The 22,088-nt window shown below is 53.4% G+C and overlaps 1 protein-coding gene and 1 long non-coding RNA gene across 2 annotated transcripts; one reads left to right on the top strand and one right to left on the bottom strand.

The window, feature by feature from the left end:
• Window positions 1–8,484: 8,484 nt before the first annotated feature.
• On the bottom strand, window positions 8,485–14,869 carry LOC103657706. Its single transcript, XR_005836425.1, has 2 exons — window positions 14,732–14,869; window positions 8,485–8,864 (listed from the first exon to the last, which is right to left on the bottom strand). It is a non-coding gene; the product is annotated as an uncharacterized LOC103657706 (long non-coding RNA).
• Window positions 14,547–17,136, top strand: PHLDA3 (pleckstrin homology like domain family A member 3). Its single transcript, XM_008685183.2, has 2 exons — window positions 14,547–15,086; window positions 16,480–17,136. The coding sequence occupies exon 1, from the start codon at window positions 14,637–14,639 to the stop codon at window positions 15,012–15,014; it is 378 nt and encodes a 125-aa protein (XP_008683405.2). The 5' UTR covers window positions 14,547–14,636; the 3' UTR covers window positions 15,015–15,086; window positions 16,480–17,136.
• The last annotated feature ends 4,952 nt before the right edge of the window (window positions 17,137–22,088 follow it).

The raw sequence follows: 22,088 nt of genomic DNA, 5'->3' as shown, positions 1-22,088 counted from the left end.
CAGCCAGGCGCCTCAGATAGACATTTCCATCCTAAAAGGGAGAAATAGAGAAGAAAAGAGTGATAGGCCTCAAGTAAGTGCAAAACCTCCTGAGGCAAATTCCATTAGACCTTAAAGCTGGAGAAGAACCCCCTGTCTTCTGGATGCACTGGGGTGACAGCATCACTCCCACGGCCCAGCCGGGTGTTGCCTATGCCCTGACTCTGCCAGGGCCCTAGCCCTGTGACAGCTCCTGGTGGCCCCATTGTTTAAAACCTAGATGGGTTGGGGCGCCTGGGTGGCACAGCGGTTAAGCTTCTGCCTTCGGCTCAGGGTGTGATCCAGGCGATCTGGGATCGAGCCCCACATCAGGCTCTTCTGCTATGAGCCTGCTTCTTCCTCTCCCACTCCCCCTGCTTGTGTTCCCTCTCTCGCTGGCTGTCTCTATCTCTGTCAAATAAATAAATAAAATCTTTAAAAAAAAAAAACAACCTAGATGGGTGAAGCCATGGCCCCCAAGCCCCTGTACTTGGGGTTCTGTGATGGAAATGGCAGCCTTAATGATCCCTGAATCACCTTCTGGGTTATTCTTCCATTATCTTGAATAACACTTGGCTTCCGTTCACATGGCCCACCCATAACTAATCTTATCAAAAAGTCCCTTGGCCACACCCGTAATGTTTTCATTTTTTGCAAAACTGATAGGCTGAGAATTTCCCAAAACTTTAAGTTATGCTTCCTTTTTCCTAACAGTTTCATCCTTTAGGTCATTTCTCTCTTCTTGCACTTTACTATAAACACTCAGAAGGAGCCAAGTGCACCTTCACCACTGTGCTTAGAGACCGCCTCGGCTAGATACCCAACTTCGTTGTTCCCAAGTTCTACCTTCCCCAAAACATTAGAAAATGAACACAATGGAGCCAAGTTCATTGCCACTTTATAATGAGGATCGTCTTTTGTCCAGTTTCCAATAACATGTTTCTCATTTGTTATCACGATGGCCTTTACCATCCTCATTTCTACCAACATTCTGTTCAAAATTATTAGTCATTATTCTCTGAGATGGGGCTTTCTCCAGTTCTCGTTTTTTCTTTTTGAGCTCTCATGAGAATGTCCTTTACATGTCCCTTCACAGCAGTGTAGGTGTTTACCTAGCAGACATTTCAGAACTCTTCTGGCCTGGTTTCGAAGCCACTTCCACATATTTAGGTACGTGTTACGGAAGCACTCCGCTTCTTGGTGCCAATTTCTGTTTTTGTCGGTTCCGGCCGCTACAACAAACATCACAAATCAGGTGGACTTATAAACAAGAAATTTATTTCTTGCAGTTCTGGAAGCTGGGAAGTCCAAAATGGAGTTGCCGGCAGAGTCAGTGTCCGCTGAGAACCCATTTCTGGTTCCTGGCCCTCTTTCGGCCCTGTCTTCACACAGTGGAAAGGAGGGGGGAGCTCTCAGGCTTCTTTGACAAGGGCACTAACCCCATTCATGAAGGCCCCGCCCTCACAACCAACCACCTCCCACAGGCTCAGCCTCCTAACACTATCACCTTGGGGGGTAGGATTTCAACATAGGGATGGGGGGGCGGCTGGGTGGCTCAGTTGCTTAAGCGACTGCCTTCAGCTCAGGTCATGATCCCGGGATCCTGGGATCCAGCCCCAAGTCGGGTCCCTGCTCTGCAGGGGAGCCTGCCTCTCCCTTTCCCTCTGCCTGCCACTCCCCCTGCTTGTGCTCTCTCTTTCTGTCAAATAAATAAGACCTTTAAAAAAAAAAAAAGGAATTTTGAGGGGGACACACACATTTAGTCTGTGGCAGGCCCCCACAGCCTGCCCCACAGAAGGCTGACCTTATGTGTAAATACAGGGTTCATCTGAGGGGTTGCAGTGTCCTTTGTCCTAGGGATGCCCAACAAAACACCAAGAGGCGGAGACTTTAATAACAGGCCTTGTACGCATAATGACCAGATGGCCAGATCCAACAGTGGCCTTGACACTGGGAGTGGGACCTAAACATGTATAAGACCAATTAATGGTGCACAACACCAGGTTAAGTGCAAGATGACAGGTAAAAGAGCCAGAGAGTGCTGCCACCGGCTGCGAGTTCCCCAGGGTGGGGCCAGGTCACCTTCATCTTGATAAATTCTCTCCCTCCGAAGCAGGATGTTGCCATGGGAATTCTCGGGAAGGGTTTGTGTATGGGGGTGGATGGGTGGATGGAAGGTTCTACGAACAGTGGGATCACGGTAGCCTCTGGAAGGGGTCTACGGGCATGGCCAGGATGGGAACCGGTGGGGCCCAAATCTGGAGATAGTCTGCCCCCTGCTGGCTGCTGGAGGTGGGTGCTTGGAACCCCAGCACAAGGCCCTCTTCCGAACTAGCCTCTCCCCCGACAGTAGCTATCAAGCTCTGGGGCAGCGGGTCTTCCAGAGCAGCCCCATGGCGGGGAGGAGCCTGGACGCACCCCCTGGGAGTGAAACCGGCGTGAAGGCAGAGGGCTGTAAGCGGAGGTGACTGGCCCCGAAGCACCCTCTGGACAGTGTAGGACGGCGTGACGCGGGAGGGCTCCGGGGCCCCCCCCCCCCCCCCCAGGCCACGGCGCCTTGGGAAACGGAGAGTCCACCAGCAGGGAGGGGGCTCTATCCGTGGGCGCGGCACTGGCGCAGTACCCGGGACACCAGGTGGCGCTGTGAGGTCGGGGCATAAGGCGGGCGTTCCCCTTCCGCGGATCCCACACCAACTCCTTTCCCCCTTGACCCCCGGGCACTTCAATTTGTGCAGCTAGAGGGCGCTCGCTTCCAAACCCCGGGTAATAGATTCCCGCTGGGGAATTTGCACCCTATAGGGCCCTGCGGTATATCCAACTGCAGAATTGACCCAAGGGAAGAGGGGGAACAAGGCTCTTTGTTCCCTCGGGTGTATTTCTTTCCTCATTTCTGTGATCGCTGAGCTTGGCTTCCAGAGAGCCCACAGGAGACAGCTTTTGGTCAACCTGTTTGGGTCACCTGAGGGGCTGAGGGTGGAGAAGGACCAGAAGGAGCCATGGAGTAGGGGTGCAGGGATGAGGGGGTTAGAGCTGTCAGGTGCTGGGAATAATCTCTGAGTCAAGGGCACAGAAACCCTTTGGGGGGGGGGGGACAGAAACCCAGGAAGGTCACGTTCTCCAGGCCTAGATCAAGGGAGGAAGGTGGTCAAGACCAAGAGAAAACACTGAGATCATCTACTGGTTGATTCTCACTCCTTCCCTCCCCTCCCCTCCCCTCCTCTAACTCTCGGCCCTGCTCACCCACAGGAGGAGAATCGGTACTGAAGGCTTTTACAAGACTCCTGGCCCCACCCCTAGAGATTCTGAGTCAGCGGGCCTGGGTGGGGTCTGAGAATCTGTATTTGGAATGGGTATTCGGATAACCTCGAAGGTGAGCCCCGTGCCCCACCTGGTAGCCGAAGCTGCCTCTGAACATTTGTAATGACTGGAGAGGACTTCCTGAAGCTTCCAATTTCTGTCCCCTCGAGTCATCCGGAGCAGGTCTAACTCCTCTCCTCCTGACAGGACTTCAGAGACTGGGAAACAGTTGCCCCACCCGCCGCCGTCCGTGGGTCTCCAGGACCAAAATTCTCCTGCCTTTCCACCATTCCTGATGGAGGCACCAGGGAGCCCAGTGAGACCATCTCATCAGTTGGAAAAGACAAACCCAGCCAGGGGTTGGGGGCTGTCCAGGGGCGGGAGAAGCAGACCGGGGACTTGCAGTAGGGTCAAGCAGCCAAAGCAGAAGCAGCTCCTTCTGAGAAAGACCCTTACTCTCCCTGCGGCCTGGCTCCACCCAATCTAGACTTCCTCTTGGGACATTCTGGAAGGATTTACTATGTACCATCACCTATTTGGAGACCTTAAATGTAATAATTCATTTAATCCTTGTAATAACCCTGTGAGTAGATGCCTTCGTTATGTCCATTTACGAATGCTGAACTGAAGTCAAGAACCAAAGAACAGTTTAGGACCTGGGCTCAAGGTCAAATGGCCTTGGCAGGAGCAGGATATAAACGCAGGCAGCTGAGTCCATGCCCCACTCCATGCTCCTTCTTCCTTTAGAAGACACCGCATATGCCAGGAGGTATGCGATGTGGCGTTCGGCCGGTGAGTTAGGACCATAGCAGTAGCTGGCATTTACTGACCACGTACCATGTGCTATGTGCTGGCTCTGGTCTAGGTGTTGTCTTATGTGATCCCTACATCAGCACTATGAAGTGGTTATATAATCCCTTTATCGTAGAAGAAGAAACTGATGTGCAGTGAATTTTTAAGTGACTTACACAAAATCATTGGCGAGTGGCGGAGCCGACATTGGAACCAGCTGTGTCACTTTGAGCCAGCCTCCTCCCCGCTGGGTGTGAACCTCTCATTCCACGAAATGAAGATGTTGGCCTAAATTAATTCTAGAGAAGTACTTCTCAGGCTTTAATGTGCATAGGAATCTCCTGGGGATCTTGTTAAAATGCAGATTATAATTCAGGAGTTCGGGGTGGGGCCTGAGATCCAGCCTCTCTCACAAGCTCTCAGGGGACGGGGGTGCTGATGCTGCCTATCCTGGGACCACACTCGAGCGGCCAGGCTCTAGGGGACCCACCCAACTCTGATGTTCTGAGTTTATGGGCCTAGGAAGACTCGCCCGAAAGGCCATGAAAATTCAGGAAGTAGCTTATGGTAAATAAAGCCCTTAGTGGGCATTTTTCATGCCCAGACAAGCCCTTGGTGCCTTTTCTGAAGTATCTGCCCCAAGCCTTTTACATTTCCGCTCTGTTGACCTCAACTTGACCTCAACAAGGGCTTGGTCCTGGGCCAAGGGGGTTGATTCTCTCTAATCAAGGAGTGAAGGGATGTCCCTGGACACCCTACCTCATGGCCCTGCCTCCTGGGGACACCAGCTAGTCCCACGGTGGCCACATTGCCCTTTACAGATATTCCCCATCTTCTGGGCACATGGGAGGGTTACATTTCTCCCCTCTTGAAGTTAGATGCTCCGGCCTCTAAATTAAGATGAGAAGTAATTTGTGTCACTTGTGGGCAGAACTCTTTATGACCTGCTGTGTATGTTATCATATCCCTTTTCCCCTGTGACAGAAAGTATCATTTTCCCCTCTCTTGTATTTACCATGTGCCATTGCTTATGGGAAGACCTTTAATGTGTTCATGCATTTAATCCTCACAGTAACCTCGAGAGGTAGGTGCTATCATTAACCCCATTTGCAGATGATCAAATGTATCAAGATAGAGCTTCTCTCAGTCTGGACCTGTGAGTACCACAGTGAGGAGAACCTGCCCGGCCAGCTTTGGGAAGATGCACGGTATGGAGGGATAAGCTTTGCTGTGTTAGGCCTTTGGGATTTGGGGGGAATTAGTTCGTGCAGCATAACCCAGCCCATCCTGACATATACACATACTCACATCAGCTGTGACATGGGGATAACACCTTAGGTAGGCTGTGTCCATTACCGGGGGACCGTGTTTCTGCAAAGTCAGGATTTTGGCCTGTCACCGAACTGATGCTTACCTCCCGAGATCCTCTTCAATAAGAGGAAGGTAGGAGGGGGTTCCCTAAAGATGTGAGCTCCACCTCCCCGTTTTGCCAGTCTCCAGTAAAAAGAGAACTGTGACCCACCGATTCACCATTGTGTTGCTAGGGCCTAGCCCGGATGTGGCTTGTAGCACACGTAATGTACACCTGATAAGATTTACTCTGATGTTCCTTTCCACAAATGTCCCTGTAGGTTACATTCAAGAATATCCCATGAGCTTCCCTCCTCTCACTCAGCCCTCCACACCTCTCTGCCTTGAGCCATTGGTTAATTTCTTCTTGACCCCAGTCCCAGGCAGGACAACTCACTGCCCTTCTCTGCCTGATCTTGACAATGGCACTATATAGGAACTTCTCAGTTATGAAAGTGATACTTATGAAAATTCACAATCACTCATTATGAAACATTTGAAAATCAAGGGCAAGCAGGAAAAAAAAAGTTATCTATAATCCCCTGTCCCAGAAGGAACTATTGTTGACACTGTTATTTTTCCCTCCATCCTTTCTTCTTCTATGCATTCCCCCACCCCCCGCCCCCTGGGCCTGATTGTAGTGAGATCCCACGAAGGCTTGCTCTTTAGGAGGAGAAGGGAGAGCCACCCACAAATGCAGGAAATGTCAGAGCTGGAAGGGGACCTATGAATCGTCCAGCCTACTCCTCCCATGACCGATGAGAACACTGCTTTAAAATGTTCTGGGTGCAAATGTGTGTGAAGTCAAGACAAATGTCTGGCACAACTCTTACCGGGGGACTGTCATCGGTAGGGGCGGTGGGGGGGCACTGGAAGGGTGATGAAAAGATACTTTCTCTGTTTTGAATATTTTTGCAACAAAAATGCATTCAATTATTAATTGCACTTGAAACACATGGTTCGTGTTAGAAGAACAGAAAAAGAAAGCTATGGGATAGAAAGCAATTGATGGGTGCAGATTCACCCAGCTCTTAGTGGCGGGTTGGTTAAAGCCACTAGATCCCTGGGCATCCGCCAGTCTTCTTCTGCTGTCCTTGCCCTTCGGCCCATTGGTCCCGAGGACGAGGGTCATGCCAGGGCAGCCCCTTTGCTCCTCCAACATGGGCACCCAGATGCTGGAACGACGTGGGAAAAGGGAATATTCTGCAGGCCCCAACCTGATCCCTGGGCCCACAAGTCCAATCTCTGCCAGACCCAAGCTGGGATCAAATGCCTTCAAGCCCAGACTCAGCCTCATCAGAGAGGGGGCAGTGGGCGCTCTCAAGACGAAAGGGATCCCTGGTGAATCAGGAAAGTTATTGGGCTAGAAAGTGGTTAAAGGGCTGAGCGTGGGAGGGGATTTCCACCGAGAGAGCCAGGCCCAGGAGCAAGCCTGGGCGGGTCGGCTGCAGGGTTGCGGCCCACTGAGGTCTGTTGCAATGGTGCCTGTAAAACCCAAATCGTCAGGCTTGAGGCCTTGATCAGTTTTTTCTTCTGTTTCCCTTTAGAGAAACAGAGATCCGAGGAAACCCCAAAGCTGTAGAACAAAGGACTCTACATCAAAGGGGTGCGGGCAGGTCAGGAGAAGTCTGGGGGACAGGTCAGCTGTTGGGGGGGGGTCTCCCAGGGAGAGGAGGGCAGGGAGGAACCTGTGGACTGGAGGGCGTGTGCCAAAGTCAGGAGGGAGGAGGGGAGGAGCAGCAGGCTGTGGGCAAACCCATTTTCCTGTCTCATCTAAGCGAGCAGGCGCCATCTGACCCCATGAATCGGGGACTGTGGGTGTTGAGGACGAAGTAGCGATGCTCCGATCTTAACCTAAAGCAAAGACAACTGATAGAGCTCCTTACCCCGTCCCCACTCCCCATCCCTCCCCCCCCACACTAGCCAGGCTTTCTTGCAAACCCAATACAAGCTAGACAAGATGGACGAGATGTGAGAGAAGTGGCCTGTTCAAGGTGTCCCCGAGCTGGGGCTATAACACAGGTGCCCTGTCTCCTGGCTGACTGCTCCTTCCTCCACACACAGCATTCCCACACTTTCAGATGCATCAGAATCACAGGGAAGGCTCATTAAAACACAGATTGCTGGGTCCCAAACCCAGAATTTCTAGTAGGTCTGGAATAGAGCCAAGAATTCGCATTTCTAACAAGTTCCCAGTTGATGCTGATGCTGCTATCATCCGTTTTGAGAACCGCTGCTCTAGACCCTTGATATTCAAGTGTGGTCCGAGGACTAGCGGCCTCAATGTGATACGGAAGCTTCTAGAAATGCACAATCTCAGATTCCATCCCAGACCTACTGCATCAGAATCTGCATTTACAAGATCCCCAGGGGATCTTGTTAGAATCTGAGAAGCCCTGGTCTACACCACACCACCTCTTCCTTCCTGGGGTCAAACCCAGGCAGCCTAGATGAGCCTTCCATTTCCAGTTGCCGGGCGACAATGGGACAGGTGCCCAGGGGCCTCTGGGGAAAGCTGCCTGTTTCTGTGTTTTCCAGGGAGGGGAATGGGTGAGGGAACGGCAGATAGAGGAGAGGCTACACACTCAGCCCCAGGGGCTGCTCTGCTGTGCTGTGTGCACACCACCACCACCACCACCACCACCACCCCCGCCGGGAAGTTTCTGCGCTGCCCATCCTGGGGAGATCTTGTGGCCAGTGGACTGCCATTTAAGTCTCCAAATTGGCCCTTGCTTTCAAGTCGGCCCCAGGTTTTTGTTTAATTTTTAAACATATATGTAACCACATATGCGTTTATTTTATTTTTAAAGTAGGTGTAATACATGTGTGTGACATCCAAACCATATATAAGCATACCTTGGAGATGTGGGCTCGGTTCCAGACCACTGCAATAAAGCGAGTATTGCAATAAAGCGAGTCAAATGAATTTTTTGGTTTCCCAGTGCACATAAAAGTTTTGTATACACTATGCTCTAGTCTAGTAAGTGTGCAACAACATTACGTCTACAAAGACACTGTACATGCACCTTCATTAAAGTATACTTTATTGCTAGACAATACTACCTATTGTCTGAGCTTTCCCTTGAGTTGTAATCCCCAGTGGCAGATCAGTATAACACATATAATAATAACAATGGAAACGTTGGAAATATTGTGAGAATTACCAAAATGTGACATAGAGACACACAGTGAGGAAACCCTGTTGGCAAAATGGGGCGGATAGATTTGCTCCATGCAGGGCTGCCACAGACCGTCCATCTGTAACAAGCTCAATATCTGCGAAGTACAATAAAAGGAGGAAAGCCTGTAGAAACATGCTTGTACTGTAACAAGCACGTTCACGCTGTCGATCCATATCCTGGAGGTTCCACAGGTAACGTAGCGGTGTGAATCTTCCCAGATATAACCTGTACAACAGAGAGGCACAAACTTTTGCTCATTTGGGACCAAAATCTACACCTTATGATACTCGCTATCCTGAAATGTCTTCCCTACAAAACAATATATTTTATTTTATTTTTATTTTTAAAGATTTTATTTATTTATTTGAGAGAGACAGAAAACACAAGCAGGGAGGCGAGGGAGAGGGAGAAGCAGACCCCCCTGCTGAGCAGGGAGCCCGATGTGGGACTCGATCCCAGGACCCTGAGATCATGACCTGAGCTGAAGGCAGATGTTTAACCGACTGAGCCGCCCAGGTGCCCCAGCACCATATATGTTAGACATCTCTCTCTAGTAAGATCTATAGACCTGCTTCGTTATTGTTAACGGCTCCACTGTATGAACATTTATGCACTGTGCATTTAACTGGATTTTTAAGAGAATCAAAACATGCAGATGGTAAGAAAATAATAAGTAAATAAAAATCAAGCCGTACAGAATGATGAACGACGAAAAAGTAACAGTCTTGATCTTCTCTCCTCGTCCTTCCCCAGAGGAACTACTGTTAACTATTTTTGTTTGTTTGTTTTTAAGTAACAGACTTGATTTTTAAAATTTATTTATTTATTATTTTATTTAAAGATTCTATGTATTTATTTGAGAGAGAAAGTGAGAGAGAGAACAAGGTGGGGGAGCTATAGAGAGAGAGAAAAGAGCAGACTCCCTGCTGAGCAGGAAGCCCGCTGGGGGACTCGATCCCAGGACCCGGGGATCGTGACCTGACCTGAAGGCAGCTGCTTAACGGACTGAGCCACCCTGGTGCCCACAGACTTGGTTTTTAGACCAGGTTTGCATTTACAGAAAAATTGATTAGAGAGTACAGAGTTCCCATGTATCTCTCCCCACGCCCATACATTTCCCGTTGTTAACATCTTGCATTAGTGTGGTACGTTCATGATGAAGGGGAAACTACTCCGTTCTCCCTTTTCCAGCTCCCACTGTTCGTCGGTTCCATCCTCATCCCGTTCCCTCATTCAGCAATTATTTATCGAGGCCCTACCGTGCACCAGACAACATTCTCGTGTTGGAGCCACGATGGTGAAGAAAACAGGATAAAATTCCTTGCTGGCACAGAGCTGACATTTGTGGGAGAGGAGATAAATAATAAATAAGAAAACTATTAAGAATTTTAGATGGTGGCATGTGCTCTAGAGAGAAATCAAGCAGGAGAGGGGATGTCGTGTGTATGAGCGTGTGGTGTGTGCGTGTCTATGTGCTGTGTGTCTGCGGGGAGGGGGTTGCTGTGGTAAACAGGGCGGTCTGGGAAGACATCACTGAGAAGGTGATATCGGAACAAAGAGCTGAGGGAGGTGAGGAAATGTACCACGTGAGGATCTGGAGGAGAAAGATCCAGGCAGAGAACAGCATGAGCAAAGGCCCTGAGGAAGGCGTTCGTGGAGGGGTGGCAAGGAGTGTGGCGGGAGCCAGCGGAGGGAGGGCAGAAAGCACAGGGGCTGAGGTCTGAAAGTAGTGGGCAGGTCTTGCAGGGTGCTGCCTGGCTGATGTGTTTTACTCAGATGGAGACGAGAAGGCTCTGGTGGATTGCAGGAAAAGGAGTGACACGATCTGACTTCCAGTGTACAATTTTTATAGTGTTAATAGACATTCTATTCTGCAAAGAAAATGATCTTCGATGCTTTTTATATAGATTGAGTCTAACAATTAATGACCACTAAACCAAATTTAGAAGATTAAGTAAATATTGTAGAAAACAGAAGTTAGGTTACCTTTTATGCCCGTCTGGGTCGCGTTCTGGCCTCTATCCCTCCTTATTCCCATCTCCTGTTCCCCCCTGTCCGGGGTAGCCACCGAGTAGATCCAGGGCTCCCTCCTCCCCCTTAGGGATGGCTCAGACCTAGCGAGAGCATTTCTAGCACACTATTCCCTGGGGCCATTTTGTAGTCTAGCCTGTTCCAGCTGGACTCAGATCCACTGACAATGCAGATCAGCTTTCCTTTGGGCTGGGCAGAGGGTGGAGCCAGCTTTGGGCTGCAACCAGGGACATTCTGTCCAGCAATCCCATGTAGTCAACAAGTCCATGAGAATTGAGTGAGTATCTCTAGGGCCCAGCACCGCCCCCAGCTGAGTGTCCCCGAGAAACTAAATTAGAGCTCCCCCCCAGCCCCCGTGTAGGGATACTCTGGCAGGAAGGAAGCAAAGGACTCTTCATCAAAGGGGTGCGGGTAGGTCACCAGCCCCCCACCAACCCCAGCAGCCCCTACCCTGCTCCCCTGGCTCTAGAGTGCTTATTGATCCTTCTGATGGATCAAGTTGGATTACTGGGCCCAAGCCTCTCCCAGATTGGGGTACCAAGTAGGATGCCAACTCTGGGGAAAAATTTAGAGTGAGTCACCTCCCCTTATCCCAGGAGGTCATGCGACTGGAGGACAGGACTCCCATTAGGACCTACGCAGGACACTGGGGAAAGGAGTGACACGATCTGACCACTAAACCAAATTTAGTGGTCACTGGGACACTGGGGGAAGGTGGTGTTGGGAACTGGATGTTTAGTTGCTAAAGATCTTTCCAGCAATAGAGTATGCCGTGCTGAATTCCCTCCTATGGCTTCCTCTTTACACACTCAATCTTGCTATCCCCATATTCCTGGGTTTTTTTGCGCTTTCTCCTGTGTCCGAAAACTTGGTACCACTCTACCCAGTAAGCTGAAGAGGAAAGTGTGGGTGGCTGGGTCTTGTGTAAAAAAAAAAAACCCTGGGTGGCTCAGTCGGTTAAGTGTCTGCCTTCAGATCAGGTCATGATCCCAGAGTCCTGGGATTGAGCCCCAAATTGGGCTCCCTGCTCAGCTCAGCTCTGCTCCCCTCCCCCCTGCCCCACTGTGTTCTCTCTCTCTCTCTCACTGTCTCTCAAATAAATAAATAAAATCTTAAAAAAAAAAAAAAAAGAACCCTGAGTATCAACACAGGATCTTGGGCCTTCTTAGCTACCACCCATTCTCTTCCCAGCTTGGCCATTTACAGAGCTGTATGACCTCATCTGGGTTGCTTGACCTCTCTGAGCTCACTTTTCTCATCAGGAAAATGAGCACAATAATAATAACAATAGCAATCTGTTGTGAGAATAAAAAACCCGAGAGGGCTCCATAACCGTTAAATGCCTGTACTTTCTTTGTGAATTAACCTGGAACTGGAGAGAGAGTCGGTGAGTCCCAGGCTCAGTGCGGGGAGAGGTTGAAGTGATAGAGAGAAAACAGAGTTAGGGGCAGAGTTAGCCGCCTGGTCTAGGGCCCTGTCTCCTCAAGACACAGCTATGGCTCACGGCAGGGCTGTGCCAGACTGGGGCACTCAGAGATTCCTGTGGAGGAATCCTGTGGGGGCAGAGAGAGAAGCCAGGGGAGGGCAGGGCTGGAAGACAGGCTGAGCCGTTGGGGGTCCCTAAGACAGGGCCGTGGGTACCTTGAGCTTTCTCCGCTGCTGCCGTCTGGGCCTCAAGAGAGACACCTTTCTTGGCTGCTTCTCTTCCTTCATGGTGGTGGCCATTCCCTCTCCCGGAGGGGCATTCTGTAGGTTAGGGAGTTCACTTCCTGTGTGTGTTGGGGGTGGGGGTGCTCCCGCAACACAGGCTGAAGAGCTGTGGTGGGACACTGACAGCTGCCTTCCCCCACATCCTGACTTGGGGAACCCCTCCCCTCTAGCCTGGACCCTCCTTGTGCCCGTTAGGCTCTACATCAATGGGCAGGAGGGTGGAAACAGGGCGTGGGGACAAAGAGGTCTTATTACTGTCATTACTACCTATTATTATTCCCGTAATAATCTGTTAGTAACATGGCGGTGAAGAGGCCCTGAGGAAACGGGGGGAGCTGGTGGAGCTGACCAAGATGGGGCAGAATCAGGACCTAGATGAGCCATCTTCCTGTGCCTGGCCTAATCTTAGGGTCCTCATCCTCTTCTGAAGGCCATACAAGTGGGAGAAGGGGAGGAATGACATCTATTGAGACTCTGAGAGTTGCCAGGCCCTGACCTGGGCCTTTCACAAATGTTATCGAACCTATTCATCAGAGCTCCATGAATTAAGAATGAATTAATCTTTCCATTTGACAGATGAGGAAATGGAAGGATAATGGAGCTGCCCAAGGTGGGCGGGGACACCGCGGTCCCAGAGGAAGGGCTGGGGTTTGAACCCAACGCTGCAGGCCTTTCATCTTAACACAAAGCCCTTTAGGCCGAAAAAAGGGAGGGAAGCCTTCTCCCTCCCCATCCCTCTTCAGCTCTGAATCCGGGGAAGGACGTTGTCTTAGGTGGCACGGAGGGAGGTTGATAGAATCTCCCTGGGGGCTGCGACAAACAGGGTTGGGCCCGCATTCCTGCAGCTAACTCCAGTCGCCCCCCACCCCCGTCTCGGTGGGCTGAGCGACGCGTCCCTCCAACTGTGTGCTATGAAGAAAACAGCAGGAAGTGGACTCTCCAGATCACAATGGAGTCCCCCCTCTGCCTCCATAGGGAGGCTGAGTGATCTCAAGGTTCCTCTCTGCTCCGTTCGCCTTGGCTTTTTTTTTTCTTTTAGATTTTATTTATTTATTTGACAGAGAGAGAAACCAGAGAGCACAAGGAAGAAGGGGAGGAGGATTGCAGGAGAGAAGGAGAAGCAGGTACCCCGCTGAGCAGGGAGCTGGAGACCGTGACCTCAGCCAAAGCCAGACGCTTAACCAACTGAGCCACCCAGGAGCCCCTGGCCTTGGCTTTTCTCTACCCATCTCCGGGAGCTGGGGATGCGGGTAAGGAATAGGAGGGGATGGGCCGCCCCAGCAGAGACAGCTGGGCAGCCTCTCTTTTGCCCTGCCGGGAAGGGGAAGGAACCCACCACAGCCTTGAATCCTACCCCCATCCCCCACCCCAGGATCGTCCTCGTTTTTTTCTGATTTGCACAATGCCAAGGGGGAGCTGGCCAAGTTAGGAGAGGGGGCAGGCGGCAGGACTCCCCCGGCCTGGGAAGCAGCCAGCACATGTCTGGCGCCCACTCTGCAAGTCCCAGCTGGTGCACCGCGCGAACACAGAGCAAGCCCATCCCTTCTTACAAGCAGCGACCCTCTCATCTAGGAGACGCTCTCTCTCCCCCGCCTCCCCCACGATCGTCCCCTGTGTCCCAGGCCTGGAGGAGCTGTGGTTCCAAGAAGCGGCAGACGGCAGGCCACGAGGATTGGGCTGTTGGGTAAGCAGCCCCCCTGCGGGTACCAGCCGTCCCCGCCAGGCGCCCAGCGCCTCCATGCGTGACCGAGCCCCCGCCGCGGCCCCGCCCCCCGGAGCCCTGCCCCCCGGAGCCCTGCCCCGGCGAGTGCGCAGCGCGGAGGGGAGGGCCGACCCGGGCAGGAATGCGCGGCGGGCGACGCAGAAGGCGAGCGGCGGAACATGTAAGGGCACATCCCTCGCGCAGGCAGAGCCCAGCGGAGCGAGCGCGCTAGCGCGGAGACAGTGCGCAGCCGGGCTGTCGAGCCGGAAAGCCGCGGCGGGCACCGGGCAGTGGCGAGGCGGGGAGGCTTGAGCGGCGCGGAGGGGCGGCGGAGGGCCGGAGCGGGGGCCGCGGGCGCCGAGTAGGCGGCGGAAGGCCGAAGGACTGCGCGGCGGAGGGCCGGAGGACTGCGCGGCGGGCGTACGGGGCAGTCGGGGCGCAGGTGGCAGGGCGCGCGGCCAGCCGGCTCCGGGCGCCAGAATCCGGCGCTGCCTAGCGGGGAAGGGCGCCGCGCCCACCGCAGCCTACAGCCTGCCCGGGACCTCGGGGCGCCCATGACGGCGGCGGCGACGGTGCTCAAGGAGGGCGTGCTGGAGAAGCGCAGCGGCGGGCTGCTGCAGCTGTGGAAGCGGAAGCGCTGTGTGCTCACCGAGCGCGGGCTGCAGCTCTTCGAGGCCAAGGGCACGGGCGGCCGGCCCAAGGAGCTCAGCTTCTCCCGCATCAAGGCCGTGGAATGCGTGGAGAGCACCGGGCGCCACATCTACTTCACGCTGGTGACCGAGGGCGGCGGCGAGATCGACTTCCGCTGCCCGCTCGAGGATCCTGGCTGGAACGCCCAGATCACCCTGGGCCTGGTCAAGTTCAAGAACCAGCAGGCCATCCAGACAGTGCGGGCCAGGCAGAGCCTCGGGGCCGGGACCCTTGTGTCCTAAACCCCCTGGCTTACCATCTTACCTTCATGCTGCGCACCCTCCCCACCACGTGGTGTCCAGAGGTCAAGTCAGGTAAGCCCCCCTGGGGACTGAACCCTCTATCTCTCCTCTCTCCCTTCTCTTTCCCCTTTGGAGAAAATGAGGGACTCCCACCAGCATTCCACTTCAAAGCTGGACCACTCTAGGGCCAACGAGGAGTAGGAGCTTAGGAGTCTGAGCAAGTGGGGGGGGGGAGCAAGAGCTGGACATTCCCCTCCGGCCCCAGGCAGGAGGGTCCTATGTGCCCCAGGTGGCAGAGAGAAAGATAGGAGCGATGGGCCTCCCTACAAGTTGCTTCTGCCCTGGCTCAGGTGGAGGGAGGCTGGCCTGAATATACTCTTGAGGCTTTCCAGCAGGGTTCCCCCACCATGGCTTTCAGGGAGCTGGGGAGAGCCAGGGGTGGGATGAACTGCCCCCTCCGTGTGCTAGGATAAACAGTCTACATAGAAAAGTTTGAGCATGGAATTGGGGCAGAAACATAGCTTCCTTCAGTTAGCAGAGTCATTAGGGGTTGGGCACAGAACCCAGCTCCCAAGGTGGGGCCTCAGGGAGAGGGTCTAACTAGGCTGGGACTCCACTACCCATTCTTGACAGGGGCTCTTGGGTCCTAGGGCTGAGCAGCTCAGAGGTGATGGAGAGTGGGCAGTCTAGGCCAGAGGCCAGGCCCCCGATGCCAAGGGGGAGTGGGCCTGTCCACCTGCCCCTGAGTGCCAGCCAATGCCCAGCTGGGCCAGAGGAGGAGAGGCTGGAGAAGGGGGTGGGCAACTGGGGCAGGGTGGGTGGACGGGTGCAGGATGGGGTCATGATTTGTTATTTGTGAGGTCTTAATCCTCCTTGCGCAGTAGGGCAGGGGGTGAGGGGTGGATTTGTGGTCAGGAAGGCCCAGAGGAGGGACCAGGATTAGAACCTAGAAGCTCTGGCCACCCGCCCTGTGCCCTCTTCCCCAGATGCCACTCCCTCCCCATGGGAACTAGGAGCAGGGCCGGGGAAGGATTTATACCACTCGGGTTCTCATTTCTCTGGTGAAAACCCATACCCCCCTGACCCTCACTACCACCTCCCACACTGTGTCACCCTCCAGCCCTACAGCTTCTCCACCTTAACAAATAGAGTCCCGTGAGCCTGGGAGCCCCATCTGGTGGCATCTACCCCTTTGACCCCCCTGTTGACTGTAGTGACGGTTAGCTGAGGGGCTGGGCTGAAGGCAGACGTGCTGTATTGAGAACTGGCCCCTATGGATCCCTCGGGCCTCAGGGGGCTAGGAGGAAGCAGGTTCCTCCGTGGAGCACGGTGTGTTGTACACATACTATTTTCTGCCTTTATCCTGCTGGGGAGAGGGTTGGGAAGCTCTGGTGGAAAAGAGCTCGTGGTGGATACTTACTGTCCCAGTGTCTGCCCCTGCCCTAACTGCTGTCTTTCTTGCCAGCTTTCCTGCCCTTTTCGGCTCATGGGGCGTGACTGTGCTCCCTACGTCAAGGCAGAAGCCGTGGTCACGCAGAGGTGGTGTTGGAGCGGAAGGAATGGACAGGGCCCAGGGAGGAGGTCAGAAGGCCTCGTGGGGCTGAGATGAAGATTCAGCCCCTGGACACTCTCAGACTCTCAGGACGTTCCCAGCTCAGGGCTTTGTAGCCACAGGCCTGACTTACATCTCATGATGGTGAGCCGGCATCAAAGCATCCTCTCCCCAGCGGCCCTGTCAACCGTTCTGCAGACTGCTGTTGGTCCCCAGCTTGGTGCCATGCCTGGAGGAGGACATTTCCCTGTAGGGTGCCCAGCCAGCGCCTCAGGACTCGGGGAGGCCAGCCTGGTAACCAGAGCAGGGACCACCCTGGCATCACCTCTGGACTCACCTTGGTGGGGGGAAGCTGATGGGCCCTGAGGCCCACTCGTGGGGGTCTACTGCTGCTTAGGTCCTTCTGGGACCCCCACCCATCCAGGCCTTCTCTTTGCACACTTCTTCCCCTACCTCCTGCCCGTCTTTCTCCCACTGTGGTGCTAGGCCTGGAGGTGATGGGGGTGGGGTGGGGGTTTGACCAGTACCATTTCATGCCTATCCCAAAATGAAGATGCCCTACAAAGGACAGTGACCACACTGCTGAGTGGAATTCTTTGCCTACAAAGACCCAGTGCTTGGAAGATCCCTCTCCCAGCCCTGCTTTTCCACTCCGCAGCCCATTCTGAAATCTCCAGCCTGGGGAGGGGGAGACACGGCAACCCTGGGAGGCATGACCTCAGTGTTCCTGAGAAGGAGGGACCCTAAGGACTGAGGGATGTTATACCGGTCAACTCGGCCTCTGTAGATGTGGCTTCTCCAGAAGGCCATGCCCCCCCTGCCATCCTGGGAGCTGGTTCAGCATTCTGGGCAGAGCTCGTCTCCCTGTCATTTATATACTCAGGCTTTATACGTTTGTACGTTTCTGCAGTAAGTGTTCCTTGCGGGGTGGTTTAGGAGGAATAATTTCAGCACAGGAGAACCCAAAGTACAGAGAGATAGCTGCCTGAGTTATACAGAAACTATTAATTGGGTAACCCTCGAGATCTTTCCATGTTGTGGCCAGCAGTGTAGCCTGCCCTCCCTTCCTCCGTGGTCCACCGCATCTGGCCTTCCCTGTGCAAAGCAGTGGCCTACTCCAGAGATCCCAGAAGGAACAAGGAGGCTGTGTGGCCCCTTCAACAAGTTGAGTCTCTTTAATAACCTTTGTGCTTCCAACCTGCTTTGTTCCCCATCAGATTTCTCCCATTTCCAACCAAAACCTCCTTGTCCTATGTCCCAGTACCTCTGAGTCCTCGGGAACATCTTTCTCATCTGCTACATAAATGGCATCTCACAATTGAAAAAGAACTTACAAATTACAAAGGAATTTTTTTACAAATATCTCAGTTATTACCTCATTAGGCTTTATCCCAGCATGGCAGAGAAGCATCATCTTCCATGCCAACCCTGATCAGTGCTGAGAAAGATCTGGGCTCCCCTAGCATGCTGTGGTCAATTGGTGATGCCTGTCATGGACTGGGGAGAATGGCTAGGCTTCTGTGGGCGGGGGGGCAGTGAGAAGATGGTCACAGTCGGGTTCGGAGATAAAATGCCAGCTGGTGCCTCTAGAGCTGACATGAGCAGCCAGGGGACGCTGGGCTCTGCCTCCTGTGCCCAGTGCTGTGTTGGCCTCAGTGGAGTTTGCAGGATCATTCTGAGAGCTTGGCTGCAAAGGGTGGTGGGGGTGCTGCCAGCATGGGCCATCAAGGGTAGGGGGCACACAGGGTGGAAGAGGAGGCTGACTCTGGGTTCTGGTGCTCCCTGCTTTTCTGGAACACAGCCCTGTCGGTTCCAACTGTGCTTTGATTCCTGCCCAAACCCAGCTTCGCTTACTCCCCTTACTAGGAGAGTCCCAGCCCCTCTGAAGGGTGTGCTGCAGGTAGAACCCTTCACACAGACCTAGGATGTAGTAGGCCCTCAATATACAATAAAGATGGCGGTGGTTGCCATGGGGAAGAGCACTGCCTCCCATTTGTAAGAGTCCCGTAGCTTCCTGAAGCCTCCAAGAACTCACAGCGCAGAGACTGGGGGCTCGCATGCTGAATTTAGCTTTTTTTTTTTTTTAAAGATCTGTGACCCCTGGGGAGCCATCGTCTCTCTGCTGGGGAGGGAGACACCCTGCTTCATGAATTCAGGGGTGTCTTCACGGCTCTGGCAACTCCGAATTCTAAAAATGGAGCATAGGCCCTCACCCTAGGAATGCTTGGCTGGACCACAGAGTAGGGTCAAGGCCTCTTTGGGGGCACAAACAGGCCCTGACAGTGCCAGCAGACATGCATGAAATGGAAAAACTGCTCAGTTGGGCCTGAGGACGCCGTAAGGCCAGGGAGGGGCTGCTGCCTTCTCTCTGCCTGCCCTGGCAGCCCTGGCCTCATCCCCGCCTGCTGCGTGAGTCATGGATGGGAAAATGAGAAAGGGCAAGTCCCAGCCCAGCAACTGGGAGGCCTCTGAAGCTAGGGGCGGGGAGACAGGGGAGAAGGGATGGGCTTGCTCAGGTCACGGTGAGCTGAGGCTGGGGCTGAGGCCTTGGCAAGAGTGAGCCTGTTGCAAGGGTGAGAAGGAAGGCCAGCGGGAGGACTCAATTGGAATCCACAGGCAGGCACTGCAGCAGGAGGGAGTGGGGGTAGATCTATAGAGCCTTGTGGCGTGCAACTCTGAAATCTGGCCTTTCCCAGAAGCTGGGGATACATAGGTGCCGTGCGCAGGTGTCCTACCAATCCCGGGTCCCAAGGGCCCTGGTCAGTCTGTGTTTTGCTGTGAGCCAAGCTGCTGCAAGTCTGCATGGTGAGCCCTGGCTTGGCCTCCTCCAGTCTCTGCTCCAGTCTGCACGCCATGGTCCCCCAGAGAGTTCTGTCCAGAATGCAATCCATTCTTCTGCTTCAAATCTCCGGGGGCTTCCCCACTGCCACAGAGGAAGTCCAGGCTCCTTGGACGTACCCTCTCCACAATCAGGGCTCTTCTCGTGCCTGCTGGCACAGTCGGCACACACAGGGCCCCTGCATGTCGCCGCCCCCATTCCAGGCCAGCAAAGGCCACCCCGCACTCCTGGGCCTTTGCACCCCCCTCCTCCTGCACATTTTTGCATTGTTGGCTTACCACCTCGGAGGAGCCTCCCCTGCTCTGCCTCCAGTCCAGGCTGAGTAACTGCTCTCTCCTCTGCGTGGCCATAGCTCTTCCATTAGTCATCCCGCATGGCAGTTGGCTTCCTTGTCTGCCAGTTGACTAGACCGTCAGCACCTGTCATCTGTATATTCCTGCTCCCTCAAAGTATCTGGTATACAGCAGGATGTTAATAATGGCAAAGGGTAGATCGTACTTATTCTGTGCCAAGCACTGATCCAAGAACTGTTCAATTATTGAATCATGTAACGCTCTGGCAACGCTGTGAGGTTGCTGTTAATTCTTATAACTCCCATGTTTTACATTAAGAAACTGAGGCCCAGAGAGGGTAAGTGATTTGTTCAGAATCACACAGTGGCTGTTAAGTGGGGGAGGCGGGATTTAGCCAGGTCAGTGAGACTCTAGCATGTGCTCTTAACCCAACACAGGAGGATTACTTCTCACCGGATGAGTGAATGAAGGAAGGAACCCACAGTTTCACGGGGAGAAAGTTGCTCAGGAGCTGGGAGACGGGAGAGTTAAGCCCAGAGGAGTGGGGAGCACGTCTGCGGGCTGGGACGTGGAGGAGCTGACCGCAGCCAGTCCTTGAAACAGTGGTGGGTCTAACTACAGGAAAGGACACGGGGAGGTGTCCTGTGGGCTGGGAGGAGGCATCTGGGGGCAGGACTAGTCTGGAAGAATGGAGAGACCCAGAGTGGGAAGGTACAGCGAGAACTCTGAAGGAACAAATAGTTTTCCAGGCTGAGTGCCGGTCCTGAGTGCCGGTCCCAAAATGCTGTTTGTCTCATGATGTGGGCTTGCTGGAAAGGGAGACACCCATCCTGCAGAGACCAGGGCAGTGGGCTCAGTCGGTGTGACCCTGGGTGGCAGCAGGCCCGGCCCCAGAGGCCCGCAGGGAGGGCTCCCACCCAGCTAGGGTGACCAACCCTCCCAATTTGCCTGGAACTCTCCGAGTTTAAGCAAGGGAAGCTCTGTGTCCCAAGAAACCCGTCAGTCCTGGGCAACCTGGGACAGGGGGTCACCCTACGCCCTGTCCCAGGGACGGGAAGCACTGCCTCTGCCATTCTCTTAGCTCACCAGTCAGCCCTGCCTGCAGCTCTGCCCTCCAGTGGGACCGTGGAAGAGCCCAAGCCCAGGGCAGCCGTGAGATGTCCCCGGGGGCATCGGCAGCCGGGCCTCAACCAGCAGTTGGAGGTTTTTGCCGTCCTTGGAGGGGACACCGGGCCCCTAGCTGTAGGCAGGAAGGAGAGAGCCAGGAGTCCTCGGGGGCTCTTCAATCGGCTCTGCTTCTACTGGCCCCCAACCTCATGTAATTCAATTCAACTCAACCTGGCCCTTTGTTAAGCACCCAGTTTCCGCTGCACAGGTGCAGAAGCCTGACCAATCTGCCAAGATCATCGAGACAGAGAGGGCAGCAAGGGAAGGGAGGGGACTGTCAGGTGGGGACAGCACTGTGAGGGTGGCCAGGGGATGCAGGTGGTCCGTGGGATGGAGGGTAGAATTCCATCGGAGAGAGGAGGGGAGACAAGGACTTCCAGGGGCAGAAATGACCCGTGCACAGGTGCCTGGCTGGACAACGTGGGGGGACGCAGGAAACACAAGTGGGTTTGCACAGAACCTGGAGGTCCAAGAGCTGAGCACAGAGGAGGTGGGCCGACTCGGAGCCAACTGACTGGCGGGGGGCCCGGGCTTCTTTCATCGTCAGTGCGAGCCCATCACAAGGCTTCTGTTCATTTTCTTTTTTTTTTTTTTAAGATTTTATTTATTTATTTGAGAGCGAGAGCACGAGCACGAGCACGGGGGCGGAGCGCAGAGGAAGAAGCAGACTCCCCACTGAGCAGGGAGCCCGACGCGGGGCTCAATCCCAGGACCCCGAGATCATGACCTGAGCCGAAGGCAGACACTTAACCAACTGAGCCACCCCAGGTGCCACAATGAACAAAAATGTGTTCATTGAAGAAAAATGTGAGAGGACGGCTCATTATGAAGAAGAAAACAAATATCATCTTTCATGTTTTCATCTGAGAGATAATCTTTGTTAACATTTTGGTATATTTCCCCCTACATTTATTTCTATGCAAATAGATATGTGATATATAATTATTACATATGATATGTGATTATTTTTCACACATGGGGTCATACTATGTGGGCTCCATTATATCCTGATTTTTTATGTAGAATATATTGTGTTATGAGGCCATGACATTAAATAAGCATTTTCATGCCTGTATGTTACTCTGCTATATTTAGTATTATTTATTTGACAAATGAATCTCTTATTCTTGAATACCCATGTCCTTTGCATTTTTTTCTATATACAAGGTGGTAATAAACGTTTGCATATCTAAACCTCTGTGTTTCTGGTTGTTTCTTTTCTT

This window comes from Ursus maritimus, unplaced genomic scaffold, assembly GCF_017311325.1.
Source record: "Ursus maritimus isolate PB19 unplaced genomic scaffold, ASM1731132v1 scaffold_2, whole genome shotgun sequence".
Classification (NCBI taxonomy): domain Eukaryota; kingdom Metazoa; phylum Chordata; class Mammalia; order Carnivora; family Ursidae; genus Ursus; species Ursus maritimus.
Note: the sequence above shows the minus strand (reverse complement) of the source record. Positions and strands in the feature narration are given on the sequence as shown.